Raw genomic sequence first — 23,349 nt, 5'->3', positions numbered from 1 at the left:
TGCACTGTCTTGGTCTCAAATATATGGAATCCCAGCTTAGGCTGATAGTCATTCTGTGGCTGCAAAGACGGCCGAAAGAATGTTGACCTATGGGCCCCGTTGCCATCTGTCTGTTCACAATCAACGCAGCTGAATTCAAAAAGGCTTTCATTATGAATTGGTGCTTGTGATTCCAAAAAAAAGGCACTGAGTAAAAACAAGCTAAACAACCAAAATGAAATATTTCCCCATTCTCTGCACTGAACTTCATCTTCCACCTGTCTGCCCATTCCACCAACTTGTCCATGTTCCTTTGAGGTTCTACACTGTCCTCCTCACAGTTCACAACAATTCCAAGTTATGTGTCATCCGCAACTACTTTCAGCAATTGTAGGCCATGCTCATACTAGGCAATGTTTAATTATTTAGCTTTGAACTCGTTCATAAATAGTACAGAACAATGTTTTATTTTTAAATTCATTCACGGTGGTTGGGCATCTCTGGCAAGACTAGCATTTATTTCCCATCCCTGATTTCCCCCGAGAACATGGGCCATTGGACGTATTAAGGTTTCTGGGCACTTCAACTTCAACAAAGCCACAGATTCTTGAAATTCTCCACCCTTGATGGGGTATGAATAAATCAACACCGAGACCGTGAGTACTGATCCACCCGATAATAGGAAGCCCGTGCAGTATCCATTCTCCAGGTGTTCCTCAAAAGCAGGAAAGCAGAATATTGCGACATTTGAACCATTTGTTTGGAAATGTTCGAGATACTGGGACATTTCACACAAAACAGCCGGGAGCACCCCAGCTAAACCGGGTTTTGGTCACCCGAGGGCAAAGATCAGTGTGATGTTCAGTCTCGACCCCCAGCAACCATGAGTGCGCGCAGAGCAAACGATTCATGAACAATCCTCATCCCCAGGGCGGCCAAAAGTTTAAAAGCAAAATACTGAGAGCGCTAGAAAACCTAAAACAAAAATAGAAAATGCTGGAAAAGATCAGCAGTTCTAACAGCATCGGCGAAAAAAACTCCAATTAACATTTCGAATCCCTGTGACTCTTCTTCAAAGCTCTCGTTGGTGGAAGACCTGATGAATTGTTCCAGGATTTTCTGTTACTGTAGTTCTTAGTTGAACTCTCCCTTATTTAACTGTTCGCCTTGTGCCTCCTTAGGGATGCCTTTCGACCCTAATTTCTAGAACACTCTGTGAGACACTTACCGTGAGAGTTTAATCTTGTATCCCAGCCCACCCCCTTTGTTTTTTCTGTGCCCATACCACCAGAGTTAGGTATCATCACCTGCACAGCCATCTCTCCCCCCAACCCGCCGCAACTCCCACTCCTGTCGCGACCAGAAACGCTCGCCCACCGACCCTCCCCACCCCTCACCCTCATCCCTCATCCCCACCGCATCCCATGCTGGAAATCATTCGTATTTAATTTCAGAAGAGTTTGTCACCTTTCCATTCCCAAAAAAAACGGGATGTCTTGCAAATCGAGTCCAGGGCAGGCAGTGCATACGCATTTTGCTCCTATTGACGTCATCACGCTTTGTGGCATCATCGCGCGCGCGCTGTGAGACAAGACGGGCCACTTACCAATGACGTGCAGAGCAATGGTTGCTGTTGCTTCACTGCCATTTACTGGAGTCATGCTAATAGTGTAATCTCCACTGTCCGAAAGTGTCACTGACTTCAGCAGGAGTGATCCGTTAGAGAGTAAGATCTCAGCCCGTGCTGTGTACTCTTTAACAAAATCAACAGTTGTCCTGATCCACCGACCGACATTTATCCCTCTGAAATCCCAGTTTCCAGCCCTCACCGCGCCTGACGGCTTCACTGAAAATAATGCGTTTCCTCCTTCGGCCACATTAATCCGACTGTTTTCTGTCAGGATAGTGAAACCCTGGGACTCAGCTAAAGAAAGAAAATCAGAATTAAGGACGAAGCAACCAGAAACTCGACACAACATCGAATTTTCTAAGATATCATAACACCATCCCCTGATTTTCTCTGACAATCTCTTCCTGTCCTGTTTCTCCAGTCCGTAAAAGAACTGATATGAGAAAGTGATCCTCACCCACAGATATCAATAAGCAAACAGCGACCGCTTTAAGTGTCAGTCTCTACATCCTGAGGGAACCGCGTTCGTCCCTGTTACCCTCGGCAACTTCTCCGCTCTTCCTGGTGTACAGATCCACTCAATCATTTACTGAAACGGCAACTGCTGACAAGGGCGATCCCATTGACCCTGGCAAATTGTCTAAAGTGCTCATGGAAGGATTGTGGTCTGCAATGAGGCGGAATTATCTGGAAACCCATGTGTGTAAAGTATGGCCAGCAGCATCTTGAACGGTTTCATCCATCAGCACATAAACACAGGGCGGGACTGGAGTAGTAAAAGCCTGCAGCAAGCCGGCAGCAGCCCGCCGTTCGCATGTAGGGTGTTGATAGGATGGCACAGATGTCCACCCCTATGTCGTCAGTGGCCAGGCTGCCCCGATGCCCCGACCCCTGCCTCTCACTCCAGCGCGTTTATGGGCCGGCAGCTACTGCAACGCCAACTGGGGAATTAGCAAAATAACTTTTCCAACAATTCTTCGGTGCGACCGCCGTGCACCAGGGCTGTGCTGGGGAGCGCTACCTCGAAACAGGAAGTGCTAAATGTTACCCGCACTGCGGCAAGGCCATAGAGACCTAGAATTTAAAGTCCGAGCTGCGCACACACTCCCCCTCCCCCGCCACCAGTGAACACACAGAAAGTCACTATTGTCACAAGCATAGCAAGGTGATATTCCGGGTCCGGAGCCACCCCACATTAGTCATATCACCTCTGATCCAGCATTTTCAAAATGCCACAGGCACTGCTCCAACATGGGCCACTGGACGTATTAGGATTTCTGGCCACTTCAACTTCAACAAAGCCACAGAAACTTGAAATTCTCCACCCATGATGGTGTATGAATAAATCAACACGGAGACCGTGAGTACTGATCCACCCGATAATAGGAAGCCCGTGCAGTGTCCATTCTCCAGGTGTTCCTCAAAAGCAGGAGAGCAGAAAATTGTGACATTTGAACCATTTGTTTGGAAATGTTCGGGATACCGGGACATTTCACACAAAACAAAGGGGAGCATCCCAGCGAAACCGGGGTCTGGTCACCCGAGGGCACAGGTCAGTCTGATGTTCAGTCTCGACCCCCAGCCACCCTGAGAGAGCGCACAGCAAACGATTCATGAACAATCCTCATTCCCAGGGCGACCAAAAGCTTAAAACGAAATTACTGCGGGCGCTGGAAACATGAAATAAAAACAGAAAATGCTGGAAACGTTCAGCAGTTCTAACAGCATCTGTGAAGAGAAATACAGAGTTAACGTTTCGAGCTCCTAAGACTATTCTTCAAAGCTCGGGTTGGTGGAAGACCTGCTGAATTCTTCCAGCATTTTCTGCTTCTGTGGCTCTTGGTTTAACTGCCCCTTATTTTAACTGTTCGTCCTGTACCTCCTTTCGACCTTAATTTCTGGAACAGCCTGTGAGACACTGACCGTGCAAGTTAAATCTTGTATCCCAGCCCACCCCCTTTGTTTTTTCGGTGACCATACCACCAGAGTTAGGTATCATCACCTGCACAGCCATCTCTCCCCCCACAACCGGCGCAGCTCACACTCCTGTGGCGACCAGCAAAACTCGCCCACCCCTCATCCCATGGTGGAAGTCTCCCTTATTTAATTTCAGAAGAGTTTGTCACCTTTCTATTCCCAAAAAAACAGGATGTCTTGCAAATCGAATCCAGGGCAGGCAGAGCATGCGCATGTTGCTGCTATTGACGTCATCACGATTTGTGGCGTCATCGCGCGCGCGCTGTGAGACAAGACCGGCCACTTACCAAGGACATGCAGAGTGATGGTTGCTGTCGATTCACTGCCATTTACTGGAGTCATGCTAATAGTGTAATCTCCACTGTCCGAAACTGTTAATGACTTCAGCAGGAGTGATCCGTTTGGGAGGAAGATCCCAGCCCGTGTTCTGTACTCAGTACTGAAATCAACAGTTGTCCTGATCCACCGACCGAGAGTTTCCCCCTTGAAATCCCAGTTTCCAGACCTCACCGCGCCTGACGGCTTCACTGAAAATAATGCGTTTCCTCCTTCGGCCACATTAATCCGACTGTTTTCTGTCAGGATAGTGAAACCCTGGGGCTCAGCTAAAGGAAGAAAATCAGCATTAAGGACGAAGCAACCAGAAACTCGACCCAACGTCGACTTTTCTAACACCATCCCCTGACTTTCGCTGACAATCTCTTGCTGTCCTGTTTCTCCAGTCATTAGAAGAACTGATGTGAGAAAGTGATCCACACCCACAGATATCAATAAGCAAACAGCGACCGCGATAAGTGTCAGTCTCCCCATCCTGAGGGAACCGCACCAGGCCCTGTTACACTCGGCAACTTATCCGCTCTTCCTGGCGTACACAGCAGATCCACTCAATCTTTTATCGAAACGGCAACTGCTGATATGGGCGATCCCATTGCCCTTGGCAAATTTTCTAAAGGATTGTGGTCTGCAGTGAGAGGGTTTTATCTGGAAACCCATGTGTGTAAAGTATGGCCAGCAGCATCTTGAACGGTTTCATCCATCAGCACATAAACACTGGGCGGGACTGGTGGAGTAAAAGTCTGCGGCAAGCCGGTAGCAGCCTGCCGTTCGCATTTCGGGGTTTGAAAGAATGGCACAGAGGTCCGCCCCTATGTCGTCAGTGGCCAGGCTGCCCCGCCCCCTGCCTCTCACTCCAGCGCGTTTATGGGCCGGCAGCTACTGCAACGTCAAATGGGGAATTTGCAAAATAACTTTTCCAACACTTCCTTCGTGCGACCGCCGTGCACCAGGGTTGTGCTGGCGAACACTACCCCGAAACAGGAAGTTCTAAATGTTACCCACGCTGCGGCAAGGCCGTAAAGACCGAGGATTTAAGGTCTGAGCTGCGCAGTCCCTGCCCCTACCCCGCCATCAGTGAGCACACAGGAAGTCACTATTGTCACAAGCATAGCAAGGTTATATTCCGGGTCCGGGGCCACCCCACACTCCGTCATATCACCTCTGAACCAGCATTGTGACAATTCCACAGGCACTGCTCCAACATGGGCCACTGGACGTATTAAGGTTTCTGGGCACTTCAACTTCAACAAAGCCAAAGATTCTTGAGATTCTCCACCCTTAATGGTGTATGAATAAATCAACACCGAGACCATGAGCACTGATCCACCCCTTAATAGGAAGCCCGTGCTGTGTCCATTCTCCAGGTGTTCCTCAAAAGCAGGAGAGCAGAAAATTGTGACAGTTGAACCATTTGTTTGGAAATGTTCGGCATACCGGAACATTTCACACAAAACAAAGGGGAGCAGCCCAGCGAAACCAGGGTCTGGTCACCCGAGGGCAATGGTCAGTGTGATGTTCAATCTCGACCCCCAGCCACCCGGCGTGCGCGCACAACAAACAAGTCATGAACAATCCTCATCCCCAGGGCGACCAAAATCTTAAAACCAAATTACTGCGGGCGCTGGAAACCTGAAAGAAAAACAGAAAATGCTGGAAATGATCAGCAGTTCTAACAGCGTCTGTGGAAAGAAATACAGAGTTAACGTTTCGAGTCCCTATGACTATTCTTCAAAGCTCTGGTTGGTGAATTCTTCCAGGATTTTCTGTAGCTTTGTCTCATAGTTTAACTGTCCCTTATTTTAACTGTTCGTCATGTGCTTCCTTTCGACCCTAATTTCTGGAACCGCCTGTGAGACACTGACCATGGAAGTTTATTCTTCTATCCCACTCAAACCCCCTTTCTTTTTTCTGTGCCCATACCACCAGAGGTAGATATCATCACCTGCACAGCCATCTCTCCCCCCACCCCCGCCGCAACTCCCACTCCTGTGGCGACAAGCAAAACTCGCCCACCCCTCATCCCATGGTGGAAGTCTCCCTTATTTAATTTCAGAAGAGTTTGTCACCTTTCTATTCCCCAAAAAACAGGATGTCTTGCAAATCGAATCCCGGGCAGGCAGAGCATGCGCATGTTGCTGCTATTGACGTCATCACGCTTTGTGGCGTCTTCGCGCACGCGCTGTGAGACAAGACGGGCCACTTACCAAGGACGTGCAGAGCGATGGTTGCTGTTGCTTCACTGCCATTTACTGGAGTCATGCTAATAGTGTAATCTCCACTGTCCGAAACTGTCACTGACTTCAGCAGGAGTGATCCGTTTGGGAGGAAGATCTCAGCCCATGTTCTGTATTCATTATTGAAATCAACAGTTGTCCTGATCCACCGAACGAGAGTTTCCCCCTTGAAATCCCAGTTTCCAGACCTCACCGCGCCTGACGGCTTCACTGAAAATAATGCGTTTCCTCCTTCGGCCACATTAATCCGACTGTTTTCTGTCAGGATAGTGAAACCCTGAGGCTCAGCTAAAGAAAGAAAAGCAGCATTAAGGACGAAGGAACCAGAAACTCGACACAACATCGACTTTTCTAACACCATCTCCTGACCTTCTCTGACAATCTCTTGCTGTCCTGTTTCTCCAGTCACTAGAAGAACCGATATGAGAAAGTGATCCTCACCCACAGATATCAATAAGCATACAGTTACCGCGATAAGTGTCAGTTTCCCCATCCTGAGGGAACCGCACCAGGCCCTGTTACACTCGGCAACCTCTCCGCTCTTCCTGGTGCACGCAGCTGATCCAGTCAAACATTTACCGAAACGGCAACTGCTGACACCCGCGATCCCATTGCCCTTGGCATATTTTCTAAAGTGCTCATGGAAGGATTGTGGTCTGCAGTGAGACGGTTTTATCTGGAAACCCATGTGTGTAAAGTATGGCCAGCAGCATCTTGAACGGTTTCATCCATCACCACATAAACACAGGGCGGGACTGGTGGACTAATAGACTGCGGCAAGCCGGCAGCAGCCCGCCGATCGCATTTAGGGGGTTGATAGGATGGCATAGAGGGCCGCCCCTATGTCGTCAGTCACCAGGCGGCCCTGATGCCCCGCCCCCTGCCTTTCACTCCAGCGCGTTTATGGGCCGGCAGCTACTGCAACGTCAAAAGGGGAATTTGCAAAATAACTTTTCCAACACTTCCTTCGCGCGGCAGCCGTGCACCAGGGTTGTGCTGGGGAGCGCTACCCCGAAACAGGAAGTGCTAAATGTTACCCGCGCTGCGGCAAGGACATAGAGACCGAGCATATAACGTCTGAGCTGCGCACTCCCTGCCCCTCCCCCTGCTCCAGCGAACACACTATTGTCACAAGCATAGCAAGGTTATATTCCGGGTCCGGGGCCACCCCACACTCCGTCATATCACCTCTGAACCAGCATTTTGACAATTCCACAGGCACTGCTCCAACATGGGCCACTGGACGTATTAAGGTTTCTGGGCACTTCAACTTCAACAAAGCCAAAGATTCTTGAGATTCTCCACCCTTAATGGTGTATGAATAAATCAACACCGAGACCATGAGCACTGATCCACCCCTTAATAGGAAGCCCGTGCTGTGTCCATTCTCCAGGTGTTCCTCAAAAGCAGGAGAGCAGAAAATTGTGACAGTTGAACCATTTGTTTGGAAATGTTCGGCATACCGGAACATTTCACACAAAACAACGGGGAGCAGCCCAGCGAAACCAGAGTCTGGTCACCCGAGGGCAAAGGTCAGTGTGATGTTCAATCTCGACCCCCAGCCACCCGGCGTGCGCGCACAACAAACAAGTCATGAACAATCCTCATCCCCAGGGCGACCAAAATCTTAAAACCAAATTACTGCGGGCGCTGGAAACCTGAAAGAAAAACAGAAAATGCTGGAAATGATCAGCAGTTCTAACAGCGTCTGTGGAAAGAAATACAGAGTTAACGTTTCGAGTCCCTATGACTATTCTTCAAAGCTCTGGTTGGTGAATTCTTCCAGGATTTTCTGTAGCTTTGTCTCATAGTTTAACTGTCCCTTATTTTAACTGTTCGTCATGTGCTTCCTTTCGACCCTAATTTCTGGAACCGCCTGTGAGACACTGACCATGGAAGTTTATTCTTCTATCCCACTCAAACCCCCTTTCTTTTTTCTGTGCCCATAACACCAGAGGTAGATATCATCACCTGCACAGCCATCTCTCCCCCCACCCCCGCCGCAACTCCCACTCCTGTGGCGACAAGCAAAACTCGCCCACCCCTCATCCCATGGTGGAAGTCTCCCTTATTTAATTTCAGAAGAGTTTGTCACCTTTCTATTCCCCAAAAAACAGGATGTCTTGCAAATCGAATCCCGGGCAGGCAGAGCATGCGCATGTTGCTGCTATTGACGTCATCACGCTTTGTGGCGTCTTCGCGCACGCGCTGTGAGACAAGACGGGCCACTTACCAAGGACGTGCAGAGCGATGGTTGCTGTTGCTTCACTGCCATTTACTGGAGTCATGCTAATAGTGTAATCTCCACTGTCCGAAACTGTCACTGACTTCAGCAGGAGTGATCCGTTTGGGAGGAAGATCTCAGCCCATGTTCTGTATTCATTATTGAAATCAACAGTTGTCCTGATCCACCGAACGAGAGTTTCCCCCTTGAAATCCCAGTTTCCAGACCTCACCGCGCCTGACGGCTTCACTGAAAATAATGCGTTTCCTCCTTCGGCCACATTAATCCGACTGTTTTCTGTCAGGATAGTGAAACCCTGAGGCTCAGCTAAAGAAAGAAAAGCAGCATTAAGGACGAAGGAACCAGAAACTCGACACAACATCGACTTTTCTAACACCATCTCCTGACCTTCTCTGACAATCTCTTGCTGTCCTGTTTCTCCAGTCACTAGAAGAACCGATATGAGAAAGTGATCCTCACCCACAGATATCAATAAGCATACAGTTACCGCGATAAGTGTCAGTTTCCCCATCCTGAGGGAACCGCACCAGGCCCTGTTACACTCGGCAACCTCTCCGCTCTTCCTGGTGCACGCAGCTGATCCAGTCAAACATTTACCGAAACGGCAACTGCTGACACCCGCGATCCCATTGCCCTTGGCATATTTTCTAAAGTGCTCATGGAAGGATTGTGGTCTGCAGTGAGACGGTTTTATCTGGAAACCCATGTGTGTAAAGTATGGCCAGCAGCATCTTGAACGGTTTCATCCATCACCACATAAACACAGGGCGGGACTGGTGGACTAATAGACTGCGGCAAGCCGGCAGCAGCCCGCCGATCGCATTTAGGGGGTTGATAGGATGGCATAGAGGGCCGCCCCTATGTCGTCAGTCACCAGGCGGCCCTGATGCCCCGCCCCCTGCCTTTCACTCCAGCGCGTTTATGGGCCGGCAGCTACTGCAACGTCAAAAGGGGAATTTGCAAAATAACTTTTCCAACACTTCCTTCGCGCGGCAGCCGTGCACCAGGGTTGTGCTGGGGAGCGCTACCCCGAAACAGGAAGTGCTAAATGTTACCCGCGCTGCGGCAAGGACATAGAGACCGAGCATATAACGTCTGAGCTGCGCACTCCCTGCCCCTCCCCCTGCTCCAGCGAACACACAGGAATTCACTATTGTCACAAGCATAGCAAGGTTATATTCCGGGTCCGGGGCCACCCCACACTCCGTCATATCACCTCTGAACCAGCATTTTGAAAATGCCACAGGCACTGCTCCAACATAGGCCACTGGACGTATTAAGGTTTCTGGGCACTTCAACTTCAAAGAGCCCCAGATTCTTGAAATTCTCCACCCTTGATGGTGTATGAATAAATCAACACCGAGACCGTGAGCACTGATCCAACCCATAATAGGAAGCCCGTGCTGTGTCCATTCTCCAGGTGTCCTTCAACAGCAGGAAAGCAGAAAATTGTGACATTTGAGCCATTTGTTTGGAAATGTTCGGGATGCCAGGACATTTCACACAAAACAACGGGGAGCACCCCAGCGAAACCGGGGTCTGGTCACCCGAGGGCAAATGTCAGTGTGATGTTCAGTCTCGACCTCCAGCCACCCTGAGTGCGCGCATAGCAAACGATTCATGAACAATCCTCATCCCTAGGGCGGCAAAAGCTTAAAACCAAATTACTGCGGGCGCTGGAAACCTGAAAGAAAAACAGAAAATGCTGGAAATGTTCAGCAGTTCTAACAGCATCTGTGGAGAGAAATACAGAGTTAACGTTTCGAGTCCCTATGACTCTTCTTCAAAGCTCTGGTTGGTGGAAGACCTGCTGAATTCTTCCAGGATTATCTGTTTCTTTGGCTCTTAGTTTAACTGTCCCTTATTTTAACTGTTCGTCCTGTGCTTCCTTTCGACCCTGATTTCTAGAACCGCCTGTGAGACACTGACCATGGAATTTTATTCTTCTATCCCACCCAAACCCATTTTCTTTTTTCTGTGCCCATACCACCAGAGGTAGATATCATCCCCTGCACAGCCATCTCTCCCCCCACCCCCCCACCCCGCGCAACTCCCACTCCTGTGGCGACCAGCAAAACTCTCCCACCCCTCATCACATTGTGGAAGTCTCCCTTATTTAATTTCAGAAGACTTTGTCACCTTTCTATTCCCAAAAAACAGGATGTCTTGCAAATCGAATCCCGGGCAGGCAGAGCATGCGCATGTTGCTGCTAATGACGTCATCACGCTTTGTGGCGTCTTCGCGCACGCGCTGTGAGACAAGACCGGCCACCTACCAAGGACGTGCAGAGCGATGGTTGCTGTTGCTTCACTGCCATTTACTGGAGTCATGCTAATAGTGTAATCTCCACTGTCCGAAACTGTCACTGACTTCAGCAGGAGTGATCCGTTTGGGAGGAAGATCTCAGCCCATGTTCTGTATTCATTATTGAAATCAACAGTTGTCCTGATCCACCGAACGAGAGTTTCCCCCTTGAAATCCCAGTTTCCAGACCTCACCGCGCCTGACGGCTTCACTGAAAATAATGCGTTTCCTCCTTCGGCCACATTAATCCGACTGTTTTCTGTCAGGATAGTGAAACCCTGGGGCTCAGCTAAAGGAGGAAAATCAGCATTAAGGACGAAGCAACCAGAAACTCGAACCAACGTCGACTTTTCTAACACCATCCCCTGACTTTCGCTGACAATCTCTTGCTGTCCTGTTTCTCCAGTCATTAGAAGAACTGATGTGAGAAAGTGATCCTCACCCACAGATATCAATAAGCAAACAGCGACCGCGATAAGTGTCAGTCTCCCCATCCTGAGGGAACCGCACCAGGCGCTGTTACACTCGGCAACTTATCCGCTCTTCCTGGCGTACACAGCAGATCCACTCAATCATTTATCGAAACGGCAACTGCTGATATGGGCGATCCCACTGCCCTTGGCAAATTTTCTAAAGGATTGTGGTCTGCAGTGAGAGGGTTTTATCTGGAAACCCATGTGTGTAAAGTATGGCCAGCAGCATCTTGAACGGTTTCATCCATCAGCACATAAACACTGGGCGGGACTGGTGGAGTAAAAGTCTGCGGCAAGCCGGCAGCAGCCTGCCGTTCGCATTTCGGGGGTTGAAAGAATGGCACAGAGATCCGCCCCTATGTCGTCAGTGGCCAGGCTGCCCCATGCCCCGCCCCCTGCCTCTCACTCCAGCGCGTTTATGGGCCGGCAGCTACTGCAACGTCAAATGGGGAATTTGCAAAATAACTTTTCCAACACTTCCTTCGTGCGACCGCCGTGCACCAGAGTTGTGCTGGCGAACACTACCCCGAAACAGGAAGTTCTAAATGTTACCCACGCTGCGGCAAGGCCGTAAAGACCGAGGATTTAAGGTCTGAGCTGCGCAGTCCCTGCCCCTCCCCCGCCATCAGTGAACACACAGGAAGTCACTATTGTCACAAGCATAGCAAGGTTATATTCCGGGTCCGGGGCCACCCCACACTCCGTCATATCACCTCTGAACCAGCATTGTGACAATTCCACAGGCACTGCTCCAACATGGGCCACTGGACGTATTAAGGTTTCTGGGCACTTCAACTTCAACAAAGCCAAAGATTCTTGAGATTCTCCACCCTTAATGGTGTATGAATAAATCAACACCGAGACCATGAGCACTGATCCACCCCTTAATAGGAAGCCCGTGCTGTGTCCATTCTCCAGGTGTTCCTCAAAAGCAGGAGAGCAGAAAATTGTGACAGTTGAACCATTTGTTTGGAAATGTTCGGCATACCGGAACATTTCACACAAAACAAAGGGGAGCAGCCCAGCGAAACCAGGGTCTGGTCACCCGAGGGCAATGGTCAGTGTGATGTTCAATCTCGACCCCCAGCCACCCGGCGTGCGCGCACAACAAACAAGTCATGAACAATCCTCATCCCCAGGGCGACCAAAATCTTAAAACCAAATTACTGCGGGCGCTGGAAACCTGAAAGAAAAACAGAAAATGCTGGAAATGATCAGCAGTTCTAACAGCGTCTGTGGAAAGAAATACAGAGTTAACGTTTCGAGTCCCCATGACTATTCTTCAAAGCTCTGGTTGGTGAATTCTTCCAGGATTTTCTGTAGCTTTGTCTCATAGTTTAACTGTCCCTTATTTTAACTGTTCGTCATGTGCTTCCTTTCGACCCTAATTTCTGGAACAGCCTGTGAGACACTGACCATGGAAGTTTATTCTTCTATCCCACTCAAACCCCCTTTCTTTTTTCTGCGCCCATACCACCAGAGGTAGATATCATCACCTGCACAGCCATCTCTCCCCCCACCCCCGCCGCAACTCCCACTCCTGTGGCGACCAGCAAAACTCGCCCACCCCTCATCCCATGGTGGAAGTCTCCCTTATTTAATTTCAGAAGAGTTTGTCACCTTTCTATTCCCCAAAAAACAGGATGTCTTGCAAATCGAATCCCGGGCAGGCAGAGCATGCGCATGTTGCTGCTAATGACGTCATCACGCTTTGTGGCGTCTTCGCGCACGCGCCGTGAGACAAGACGGGCCACTTACCAAGGACGTGCAGAGCGATGGTTGCTGTTGCTTCACTGCCATTTACTGGAGTCATGCTAATAGTGTAATCTCCACTGTCCGAAACTGTCACTGACTTCAGCAGGAGTGATCCGTTTGGGAGGAAGATCTCAGCCCATGTTCTGTATTCATTATTGAAATCAACAGTTGTCCTGATCCACCGACCGAGAGTTTCCCCCTTGAAATCCCAGTTTCCAGACCTCACCGCGCCTGACGGCTTCACTGAAAATAATGCGTTTCCTCCTTCGGCCACATTAATCCGACTGTTTTCTGTCAGGATAGTGAAACCCTGAGGCTCAGCTAAAGAAAGAAAAGCAGCATTAAGGAGGAAGGAACCAGAAACTCGACACAACATCGACTTTTCTAACACCATCTCCTGACCTTCTCTGACAATCTCTTGCTGTCCTGTTTCTCCAGTCACTAGAAGAACCGATATGAGAAAGTGATCCTCACCCACAGATATCAATAAGCAAACAGTTACCGCGATAAGTGTCAGTTTCCCCATCCTGAGGGAACCGCACCAGGCCCTGTTACACTCGGCAACCTCTCCGCTCTTCCTGGTGCACGCAGCTGATCCAGTCAAACATTTACCGAAACGGCAACTGCTGACACCCGCGATCCCATTGCCCTTGGCATATTTTCTAAAGTGCTCATGGAAGGATTGTGGTCTGCAGTGAGATGGTTTTATCTGGAAACCCATGTGTGTAAAGTATGGCCAGCAGCATCTTGAACGGTTTCATCCATCACCACATAAACACAGGGCGGGACTGGTGGACTAATAGACTGCGGCAAGCCGGCAGCAGCCCGCCGATCGCATTTAGGGGGTTGATAGGATGGCACAGAGGGCCGCCCCTATGTCGTCAGTCACCAGGCGGCCCTGATGCCCCGCCCCCTGCCTTTCACTCCAGCGCGTTTATGGGCCGGCAGCTACTGCAACGTCAAAAGGGGAATTTGCAAAATAACTTTTCCAACACTTCCTTCGCGCGGCAGCCGTGCACCAGGGTTGTGCTGGGGAGCGCTACCCCGAAACAGGAAGTGCTAAATGTTACCCGCGCTGCGGCAAGGACATAGAGACCGAGCATATAACGTCTGAGCTGCGCATCCCTGCCCCTCCCCCTGCTCCAGCGAACACACAGGAATTCACTATTGTCACAAGCATAGCAAGGTTGTATTCCGGGTCCGGGGCCACCCCACACTCCGTCATATCACCTCTGAACCAGCATTTTGAAAATGCCACAGGCACTGCTCCAACATAGGCCACTGGACGTATTAAGGTTTCTGGGCACTTCAACTTCAAAGAGCCCCAGATTCTTGAAATTCTCCACCCTTGATGGTGTATGAATAAATCAACACCGAGACCGTGAGCACTGATCCAACCCATAATAGGAAGCCCGTGCTGTGTCCATTCTCCTGGTGTCCTTCAACAGCAGGAAAGCAGAAAATTGTGACATTTGAGCCATTTGTTTGGAAATGTTCGGGATGCCAGGACATTTCACACAAAACAACGGGGAGCACCCCAGCGAAACCGGGGTCTGGTCACCCGAGGGCAAATGTCAGTGTGATGTTCAGTGTCGACCTCCAGCCACCCTGAGTGCGCGTATAGCAAACGATTCATGAACAATCCTCATCCCTAGGGCGGCCAAAACTCTGGGGCTCAGCTAAAGAAAGAAAATCAGCATTAAGGACGAAGGAACCAGAAACTCGACACAACATCGACTTTTCTAACACCATCCCCTTATTTTCTCTGACAATCTCTTGCTGTCCTGTTTCTCCAGTCATTAGAAGAACCGATATGAGAAAGTGATCCTCACCCACAGATATCAATAAGCAGTTACCGCAGTAATTGTCAGTCTCCCCATCCTGAGGGAGCCGCGCCTGATACACTCGGCGACTGATCCGCTCTTCCTCGTGTACAGAATAGATCAACTCAATCATTTACCGAAACGGCAATGCTGATGGGCTTGAGCTTTGTTCACCTGACTGCAACTTGTGGAATTGGAGCTGTTACATACCGTTGTCCCATTTAGAATATTGCTTGTCTGGCCGAGCTGCTATTTCGGCTTTTCGTGGACCCGGGTTCGATCCTCACCTCGGGTGTCTGTCGGTGCGGAGTTTGCACGTTCCGCATGCTCCTGTTTCCCTTCACACCCTCCGTTCACAGACGTGTGCAGGCCACGTTAAATTGCTCCTGAGTGTGACCTATAATGGACTGACATCCCGCCATGGATATACACCGCCTAGCGCTCGTTGCCTGTCTCCAGAGGCTCTGAAACCCCGCGGCCCTGAATCTGAAGAAAAGATTCTGGAAAAGAGGAAGTGCTTGTCTGGCCCTTTACCGTTCCGTCTCCTTGGTTTGTTTTTTGGAGCCGGAGACACGAGATATTTCTCCCAGATCAAGAACTGGCACGTTGCATGCTGCTGCGCCAACCCAGTTTAGTGTGACCGCTGATCGTCTACCGCTCCAGTAATGTCCCAAATTTGAAAAGGTTAAATGGCACTAAGCCCGAGTCACCTCTTAATCTCCGTGAGCCCCTTCTGCCCCCTGAAATCACTGTGATCCTCCAATTCTGGTCATGAATTACCCCGAACATTAATCACTCTTTCATGGGCGGACATGCTGTTCACCTGCCTCAGTCCGAAATTCAAGAAATCCGAGCCTGAACATTTCTACTTCTCGACCTCTCCCTGTTCAACAAGCTACTAAAAGCCTTTCCGTTTGACCGAGGTTTTAGTCACGAGGTGATCAAGTCCAATGTTTATCTCCCCTCTCTATTCCGTCGACAGACTGACCGATACCTTTCTCCCTGAATACTCAGTTCCTATTCCCCGCCTCAGCTGACGGCTCCACAGGGGTGCGGGGGTGGGGGGGGGGGGGGCGCGCGGGGTGGAGATGATTTGCCTCCGACTGTCACATTTATCTGACTGTTTTCTTTCAAGGTACTTAAACCCTGGGGATCAGCTGAGGAAAGGTGATCACATCAGTGAAACGAAGCAGCCAAACTCCACACGGCATGTGCTTTTCTAAACTGATAATGCCTGTTATATTTTAACCTGATTCTCTGACAAGCTCTTTTTTCTTCCTTCTCTATCTTTAAAAGAATTCATACGAGAAATTGATCCTCACCTTCATCCATTAATAAGCAAAGAGCTACCGCAGTCAACAGCGGTCTGATCATCTCGAGAAAACCTCGCCCACTGCCACACTCTCTGTACAACTCGGTGACTGACCCGCACTTCCGGGTATGCAGAGCAGATCAGTTCAATCATTGGCTAAAGCGGCAAAGCTGATTGGACCGATTGTTTTTAACTCGACCAGAAACCTCGCTGCACAGAAAAGCAGCTGCATATACATTAGAAATTATTGAAAATATGCAGCGAAGTCGGTTTATTGTTCGTTGAGCAATTAAAACATTGTTCCTTTTCTTCTCCAGGAATGTATTGTCTGAAAGGTGAGTTTCAACTGGAAATGAGTATTCCCCGGCCGATAATTTTAAACTAACTTGATAGTCCATTCAAAGGTTCCGGCCGATTGGCCTCCTTCTAAAGTGGAGGGGGCCGGGGGAGGAGGAAGGTGGATGGTGTCATTTATTCATTATGTTTTGTGACTTAATTGGCAGCACTCCCGCTGCTGAGTCGGAACGTTGTGGGTGCATTTCCCACTCCCTCTGTCCGTGGAAGGAGTGTTCACCGCGCCGCTGTTATTCGGCCTGCAGTCTTTCCAAGTCTCCACACGGGGGCACGATTTTGAAGATAAACAAAGAGACATATATTCATGTTCAGACGCTGTGTTTTTGGCGTTGCTGTTTTCTTCCCCCCGAGATATCATACCAACATCCTTCGGGAGACAATTAAAATCGACCACAGATTAGGAGAATAATGAATTCGTGGCAGTTTGGCAAAATCTGAATCAGAGGGTATCAGGGAACTACAATAGAAGATTTTGTCCTAAAATTTCACCAGCAAACATTTGGGCAGCAGATCACCCATGACGAGACACATCCGGAATCCAATGTTCAGGTGCAGGAAGTTTGGGGGATGGGAAAGGATTGAACAAGGGAAGGCCCTCAGATTATTCACTCCTTGTTTCTGCGTTAAACCTGTACTTCGACCTACATTTTATACAATAGTTGTCTATAGATGCCTTATTACAGACAGCATACTTGTCCTTGCACTCGCTCTCTGAAAAACCAAATTCACTTCAGTCACTCTTCTTGTCAGACGTTTGTGCCCATTGCATTACAACATGCATTGTTTCCAAATAATCGTTCGGCAGTATCGAACTTGAGTATCGCTGAAAAATTGACATGCTATCAAAGCGTTGCCTCCTGCACTCATCAGGATAGCTCGTAAGAATTGGAATGGGGGAAACACAACTTAGACTGCATGAGAAGAGAGTGATGAATGGTTGGCAATAGGTCTCTGATTGGTGGAGGCGTTGCCATGGAGAATGCAGCATGGAACTGCTCAGCTTTGTTCAAAGTCAAGCCAAGCAGGTCGACTCTGATTAGTCTAGATGTTGCCCTGGGTGATGAAGCAGGGAACGACTGTTCCATAAACTTATGTTTAGTTGATAAAAGGTGCAATATGTGGAAATATTCATTTTGGTTTCAAAGGACAGGAACCTGTGTGTGAATATATGTGAGCTTTAGCACGCACAAGTGAGCCACACTGCAAGCCTAACAGATAATGTTAAATTGCATTTCAGTGTAATTCTTCGCACAATCAGGATTATTTGGCAGCTGTTGTCCAAACGTGGAATTACGTGTTATGTTCGACACTATTTTCTGAGGGTTTTGCAAGCCCAGCCTGGTTGGTGATGGTCAGTACCTTCCTTCCCTGCTATGAACAGCTAAGATCTTCGAATTGTTGAGATGTATGGCCCATATACCTGGCATCACACTGGCACTGAAATTATTATACCACATTGTCCATTTGTGGGTTAGGCCGATAGCCTTTTTGGCTTGATGGCAGTATCCTGTTAGTGGAGATTGACACCCTGTTTCCTACTGCATAGTAGCAGCGTGCTGTGCCTAGCTTCGTTTTTTTTTGTGCGATACCTTACCCTTCCAGGGTAATATGAAGTAGACTGGGCACTTTTCAGGAATTTGTACAATATACATCAAAGGATGATCTTATTAGGTGACATGTTATCCCACTGGATGACTTTGATGCGCATGTCACATAGAGTTATTAAAACTGAACTGAATTCAGTTATGCATTCTAGAAGCCATATATATTCACACACAGGGCCCTGCCTTTAGCTGAACAAAAGGACCTGTCCTGACATTGCGCCTTTGCAACTAAACAAAAGCTTAGGGAACAGTCATTGGGCAATACATTGACCAATCAGCGTCATCCTGCCTGGATTGAATTTGAACAAAGCTGGGCGGTTTGTTCCATGCTGCATTCACCATGGCAACGCTTCCACCAATTAGAGTCCACTTGCCAACAAATCTGAATTCTTTTCTCCTGCAGTATAAATTATTGTTTCCCCATTTCAATAGGAACAGTCTTGCGAGCTATCCTGATGAAGGCAAAACGAAAAGCTTTGAGAGCATGTCTCTTTTTTCAGCAGTACATTGTATTGGAAATTCCTGCTCAGAAATTTATAATGTAAGTTGTCTGTAATTTTGGCACCCCATTAATGAGCAATCCGATCATTGGGTTTTACTGGCAATTTGCTCAGGTTCCCACTTACTTGAAAAGGTCCTAAGTGTTAATCAGCCTTTCATTCCCAGTAAATGAAATTTCGGGTGTCGAAGTGACCAATTAAACATTTTAAAATACGTATATTTTGAGGTGACAAAATTGGATTCATTAACTGAGCTTTTTTTGTGTTGTGCTTCTTTGTTCAAGATTTTATTCAACTTTTCTCAACAGCTCCCAAATGCACGACTTGAGTTTTCATTTTCCTCCAATGTTGTGATCTTGGAAGTCCATTTTGGATTATGCAGTCTCTCATATCTAATTTCCCAATTTGCATCAACATTGCTCCATCAGCTAAAGTGATGGAATCAACAGGCAAACCGTGGTTTAACACACCACCCTGTACATTAAATTGTAAAGGCAACCAACGCAGATTCCGAGAATTTCTCATCAACCCACCCAGTCGCTACTGACCACTGTGAGTCACTATATCTCATTGAAACCCTCTCCCTCACGAGGCACTTCAACTCTTCACTTTCGAAGATCTAACCTCTGAATTGCATCAAATGTTGCTCTGGCTCGGACTGCCTCAATTACTGCTCACTTCCCAATGGTTCAACCTCCTCTCCTGAGGCGATTTCATTCACAGGATTGAAAACTCTGCAAAACCTCCTTGAATTACTGGCATACTTACAGCTCTTTTGCAGTTCACTAGTATCATTAAGTTGGCAGTACTGTGCATTTCTACAAAATCCAATCTCCCAGTTGCACTGAGCTATAAATGGTTTTCATGGCTTCTCTGAGCCCTAACTGTCTGGCACAGAACCAGGAACATTACACCACCTTCTGACCTCCCAGTTCTTCTCTGAACTTTAACCGCCTGGAGCCTATTAACAGCTCCCAGGCTCTGTGAACTGCAAACCACACGAGGTCCAAGCTGTACCCAACCCTCTTTCCTAGCCAACACACAGATAAATTGAAAGGACAGCACCTCCTTAATCTACACCTACCTCCATGACAACACAGCCTTTCAGGTTTCACTGAATGGTTTTAAACTAATTTAGCTCTAAGCCCCTAAATAAAACATCTCTCTGGACTACATTTCTTTGCAAGCAGTACAGACATCATGTGTCCAGTTCTCAGTTAAGTAAGCCTGCTGCTGTTTTATAGCCTCATCCCTTATAATTTAACTGTATTAAGCAAGCAGGAGTAACCTTCAGAGCTGCAATTTTCTTTTAGGTGTTCTGGCAAACTCGGAATCCAAGCATTTTTGTTATCCTACACTCACAAAAAACTCTTCCCAGAACGAAAAATTACCTCTCGAATAGCAACAAAAACTACAAACTAGATACTCAAAACAGTACCAAGAATTATTTTTGTTCTATAAAGTAGCCCGGAATTAGAAAGCCAAATTACAACAAGACCTGTGCAGTCAATAAGAGGTGAACATGCCAATCATTAGTGTGCTTAAGCATCATTTCACTGCATCAACTGTTTAGAAGGTGCACAGCAGTTCAGTTCTGATCATGTAAGATGATATGAGATTACATGTTGCATGATTGGATAATGAGTGACCAGGCTTCACTGTCACCTGAATTGAAAAATGTGCAAAACAATAAGGACTTCAGTTACATATTTAGATTGGCGAAGCTGTGGTTGTTCTCCTGGGAGAGAGAAGATTTGAAACCAGTAACATGATAGATAAATTCAAAATCATGAAGGGTACGGACAGAGTGTTTAGCGAGGGACTGTTCCTTTTGATGGATGCATCGAGAAACAGAGGACGCTAATTTATAAGGAATGGGGAAGGAAGCAACAGGGACATGAGGAGACGCTTCTTTCGGCAGTGGGTCATTAGGATGCAGAATACACAGCCTGAGAGTATGGTGGAGGCACATTCAATCATGATTTTCAAAAGACGCTTTGACCATAAGCTGAAATGGAAACATTTGATGGCTTATGGGGGAAGGGCAGCGCAGTGGCTTTAGATGCAATGCTGTTATAGAGAGCTGGGAATGACATGGCGGGCCGAATCTTCTCCCTCTGTGCTACAAATTTTCAATGATTCACGGAGTGGGGGGGGGGGGTGGTCAACATGAATAGGAAGAACAGCAAGTACTGTATTAAGCAACACAACCCCTTACGTACAAGAGCTCTTAGAGAGGAAGTTGCCTACCAGCATTTCATCTGAAACTCTGAACCTTCATATAATAATGTTCCACCAACCCCGCCTTCTAACCACCACCAGCCCCCACCACCCCCCCCCCACCACCCACCACGCCCCACTACCCCCCACCACCACCCACCACCCCACAAAAACAAAAAAGAACAGGCGTTGCAATGTGGACAATCTGTCTTGGTTAGTGCGTTTTTTTCATTCAATTCCACCAATAACTTCTGACTTTGTTCCCAAATCCCAAGACTTGCAAAGTCTGCTTCTAACTGCCTCTGTTGAACTGAAAGCTCTCATTTTCTTTCCACATCTAACGGTTGGAATGTGGTTAGTCAGAAGGAATTCCAAGTGCTGCAGCCACTTGTGCCGCAAAAGAGGCTCTGCAAGCGGGAATTTTTCACTTCTTATCTGACTATTGCAGCCTTCCGCGGATGGAGTAATAATTTGTCAGAGTATTTCAGAAGACTGACATGGTCCTCAGGAATTGTACTTTTAAATTGGACCTTTAAAAGTTACACTCACTAGTCATACCGTTATTGAACTGGGCAGTGTGGTTTCAGGAGTAGCTGACACAGGTGCACAATCCAAAGGGAAGACACATCCGATCATTCTGTTTGACACATTTGTATTTATCTTGCAGGTATGCGGTTATCGCGATTTCGGACACATGGATTTTAATTGCGACAAAACGAATAGCTCTAAAGTGAGGCAATGTGAGCAGCACATTTTCGGCAGCAACAGTGTTCGTTTTCTGGCACTTTGCATTTCGATAGGAACAACAGGAAATAATTTAAAGCCAGTTTTTAGCCCCTCGTGTTTTGTGCAACAATGTCAGGAGTGGCCAATTATCTGAGAGGCAGGAAACGGTGAGTGTGGTATACACCCGTTGAAGAGTTTTCTGCTCGTAAATACTGAAAAAATAGAACTTGCCCATGACAGATGGAGACGGCAAAATAGCCAGCATGCTGTAAAGTGCAATAATATAAGTGGAGGAAAAGCTAGAGGATAGATAACATGGTTCACCATTGTCTGGAAGATGTTTTCAGAAGCGATGAAATGTTATACATAGAATTTAAGCTCTTAACAGGTAATTCGGCCCTTCGGGACCATGCCAGCCTCCATGGTCCGAATCAAAGCCGTCCCAACATTTTTCACCTCAACCTTATCAAAATTCTCCCCCATGCACGTGCCCAGCTTCTCCAAAAATTCATCTATGCTACCTGAATCTAACGCTCCCTGTGGTGCCAAGTCCCACATTCTAACCATTCTCTGGGTGTACAGCTTTGACCTGAATTTCTTCTCTCTTCAGACACCATGCCCCAAGAAACGGGTTGGCGACCATGGGCTTGAACGAATCACAATGTTTCTCAAGGGACTGCAGTAGTTTGCCATCGCTTTCTGCAACATGGCTCAACCGGAGAGTGCCCCGCTCCGACGACCTGCCATATGACGTATTGGAAAGGTTTCACAGTCTGCTAATCAACCCGCCTGCCCACCATTGTGGACAAACCTTCCATTGCCATCAAGTGTTGGAGTGAGATCTGAACCTGAGCCTTCTAGGTCTGAGGCAGGGGCACTCACGACCACGCAACAAGACTTTCCCTCGAATTCCTAACTGGGCGTATTTGTGTCGAGCTGATATTTAGGGTTCTACAATTTGGATTCGAACTCAAGTGGAAACACATTCTCTGGGTTTACTCTTTCAAATGCCGTCAACATTTTAAGGACATAATTTAAATCGCTGCCAAGCCTTCTCCTTTCCTGAGGAAAGAGCCGCAGCATGTTCAGCCTTTCCTGATATTTATCAGCTCTCAATTTTGGTATCATGCTAATAAATTCTGTACAATGCAGTCTTGGGATTTAAGTTTATAATTTCTTTTTTCAGGAAAAGTACTTACAGCTACGCAAGTCCAACAAGTATTCATATTTCGAATTCTGGCAATTATCTAAGTTGCTGGTGTCATCATTCAGGGAAGGACTGAAGTGGACTTAAAAGTGCAGATGGCGCATTGCAGCATAGATTACAAAGCAGTGACAGTGAAAGTTCAGACTCAAATCGTTCATCGGGTCAAGGGAACTTGACCGGTTCAGCGGAAGTGCTCGAACTGCTGACTTATGAACGTGAAACCACAGGGCCAAAGGAAAGACAGAAGACTTAGAGGGAAAGAGGTATCTGAGAGCAACATGTTCCTGGAACTGGGGCCCACGACAAATTCAGACACGTAAACCAACGGATAGGGAGGAGGCACCAGTTGATTTATGCTCTGCTTCCCAATAGCTGTTCATTTTAGTGCTATCAATATGCCACCATTCAGAGAAAAGATGTGCATTGTAGCAGAGACAGATTCAGAGTGTGTGAGAGAGAGGCAACTAAACAAAGCTAAAGAAAAAGAGAGGGTACCATTGTGGCAGAGATATGGACAGAGTGAGAGAGAGGGAGGGAGTGGCAGAGAGCCGCATGAAGTGTAAAATTATGGACGGTTGTGAGTGGTGGGTGCGGAACAGAGATACGGAAAGAGAAGGGAGACAAACTGTTAGGGGAAATTAAATACATTTGCTGATCATACTTAAATCT

At 47.8% G+C, this 23,349-nt stretch overlaps 1 protein-coding gene across 3 annotated transcripts in view; it reads right to left on the bottom strand.

Annotated features, from left to right (window-relative positions):
- The window catches only part of LOC121271129 (carcinoembryonic antigen-related cell adhesion molecule 3-like), a 38,155-nt gene extending 21,990 nt beyond the window's left edge, over positions 1-16,165 (bottom strand). The window contains exons 1-7 of one of the 3 annotated variants that reach the window (XM_041176892.1): positions 16,080-16,165; positions 12,938-13,255; positions 10,678-10,995; positions 8,390-8,707; positions 6,127-6,444; positions 3,874-4,191; positions 1,586-1,903 (exon numbers count right to left, since the gene is read on the bottom strand). In XM_041176892.1, the coding sequence (XP_041032826.1) occupies positions 1,586-1,903; positions 3,874-4,191; positions 6,127-6,444; positions 8,390-8,707; positions 10,678-10,995; positions 12,938-13,255; positions 16,080-16,131 (1,960 nt within the window). In that variant the 5' untranslated portion in view covers positions 16,132-16,165. The remainder of the gene's footprint in view (positions 1-1,585; positions 1,904-3,873; positions 4,192-6,126; positions 6,445-8,389; positions 8,708-10,677; positions 10,996-12,937; positions 13,256-16,079) is intronic. The other 2 variants (XM_041176893.1, XM_041176894.1) reach the window with 2 other exon arrangements.
- Between the last annotated feature and the right edge of the window lie 7,184 nt (positions 16,166-23,349).

The sequence above is a fragment of the Carcharodon carcharias genome, chromosome 29, assembly GCF_017639515.1.
Source record: "Carcharodon carcharias isolate sCarCar2 chromosome 29, sCarCar2.pri, whole genome shotgun sequence".
NCBI classification, from domain to species: domain Eukaryota; kingdom Metazoa; phylum Chordata; class Chondrichthyes; order Lamniformes; family Lamnidae; genus Carcharodon; species Carcharodon carcharias.
The sequence above is the reverse complement of the archived record's forward strand: the minus strand, read 5'-3'. Positions and strand labels throughout refer to the sequence as shown.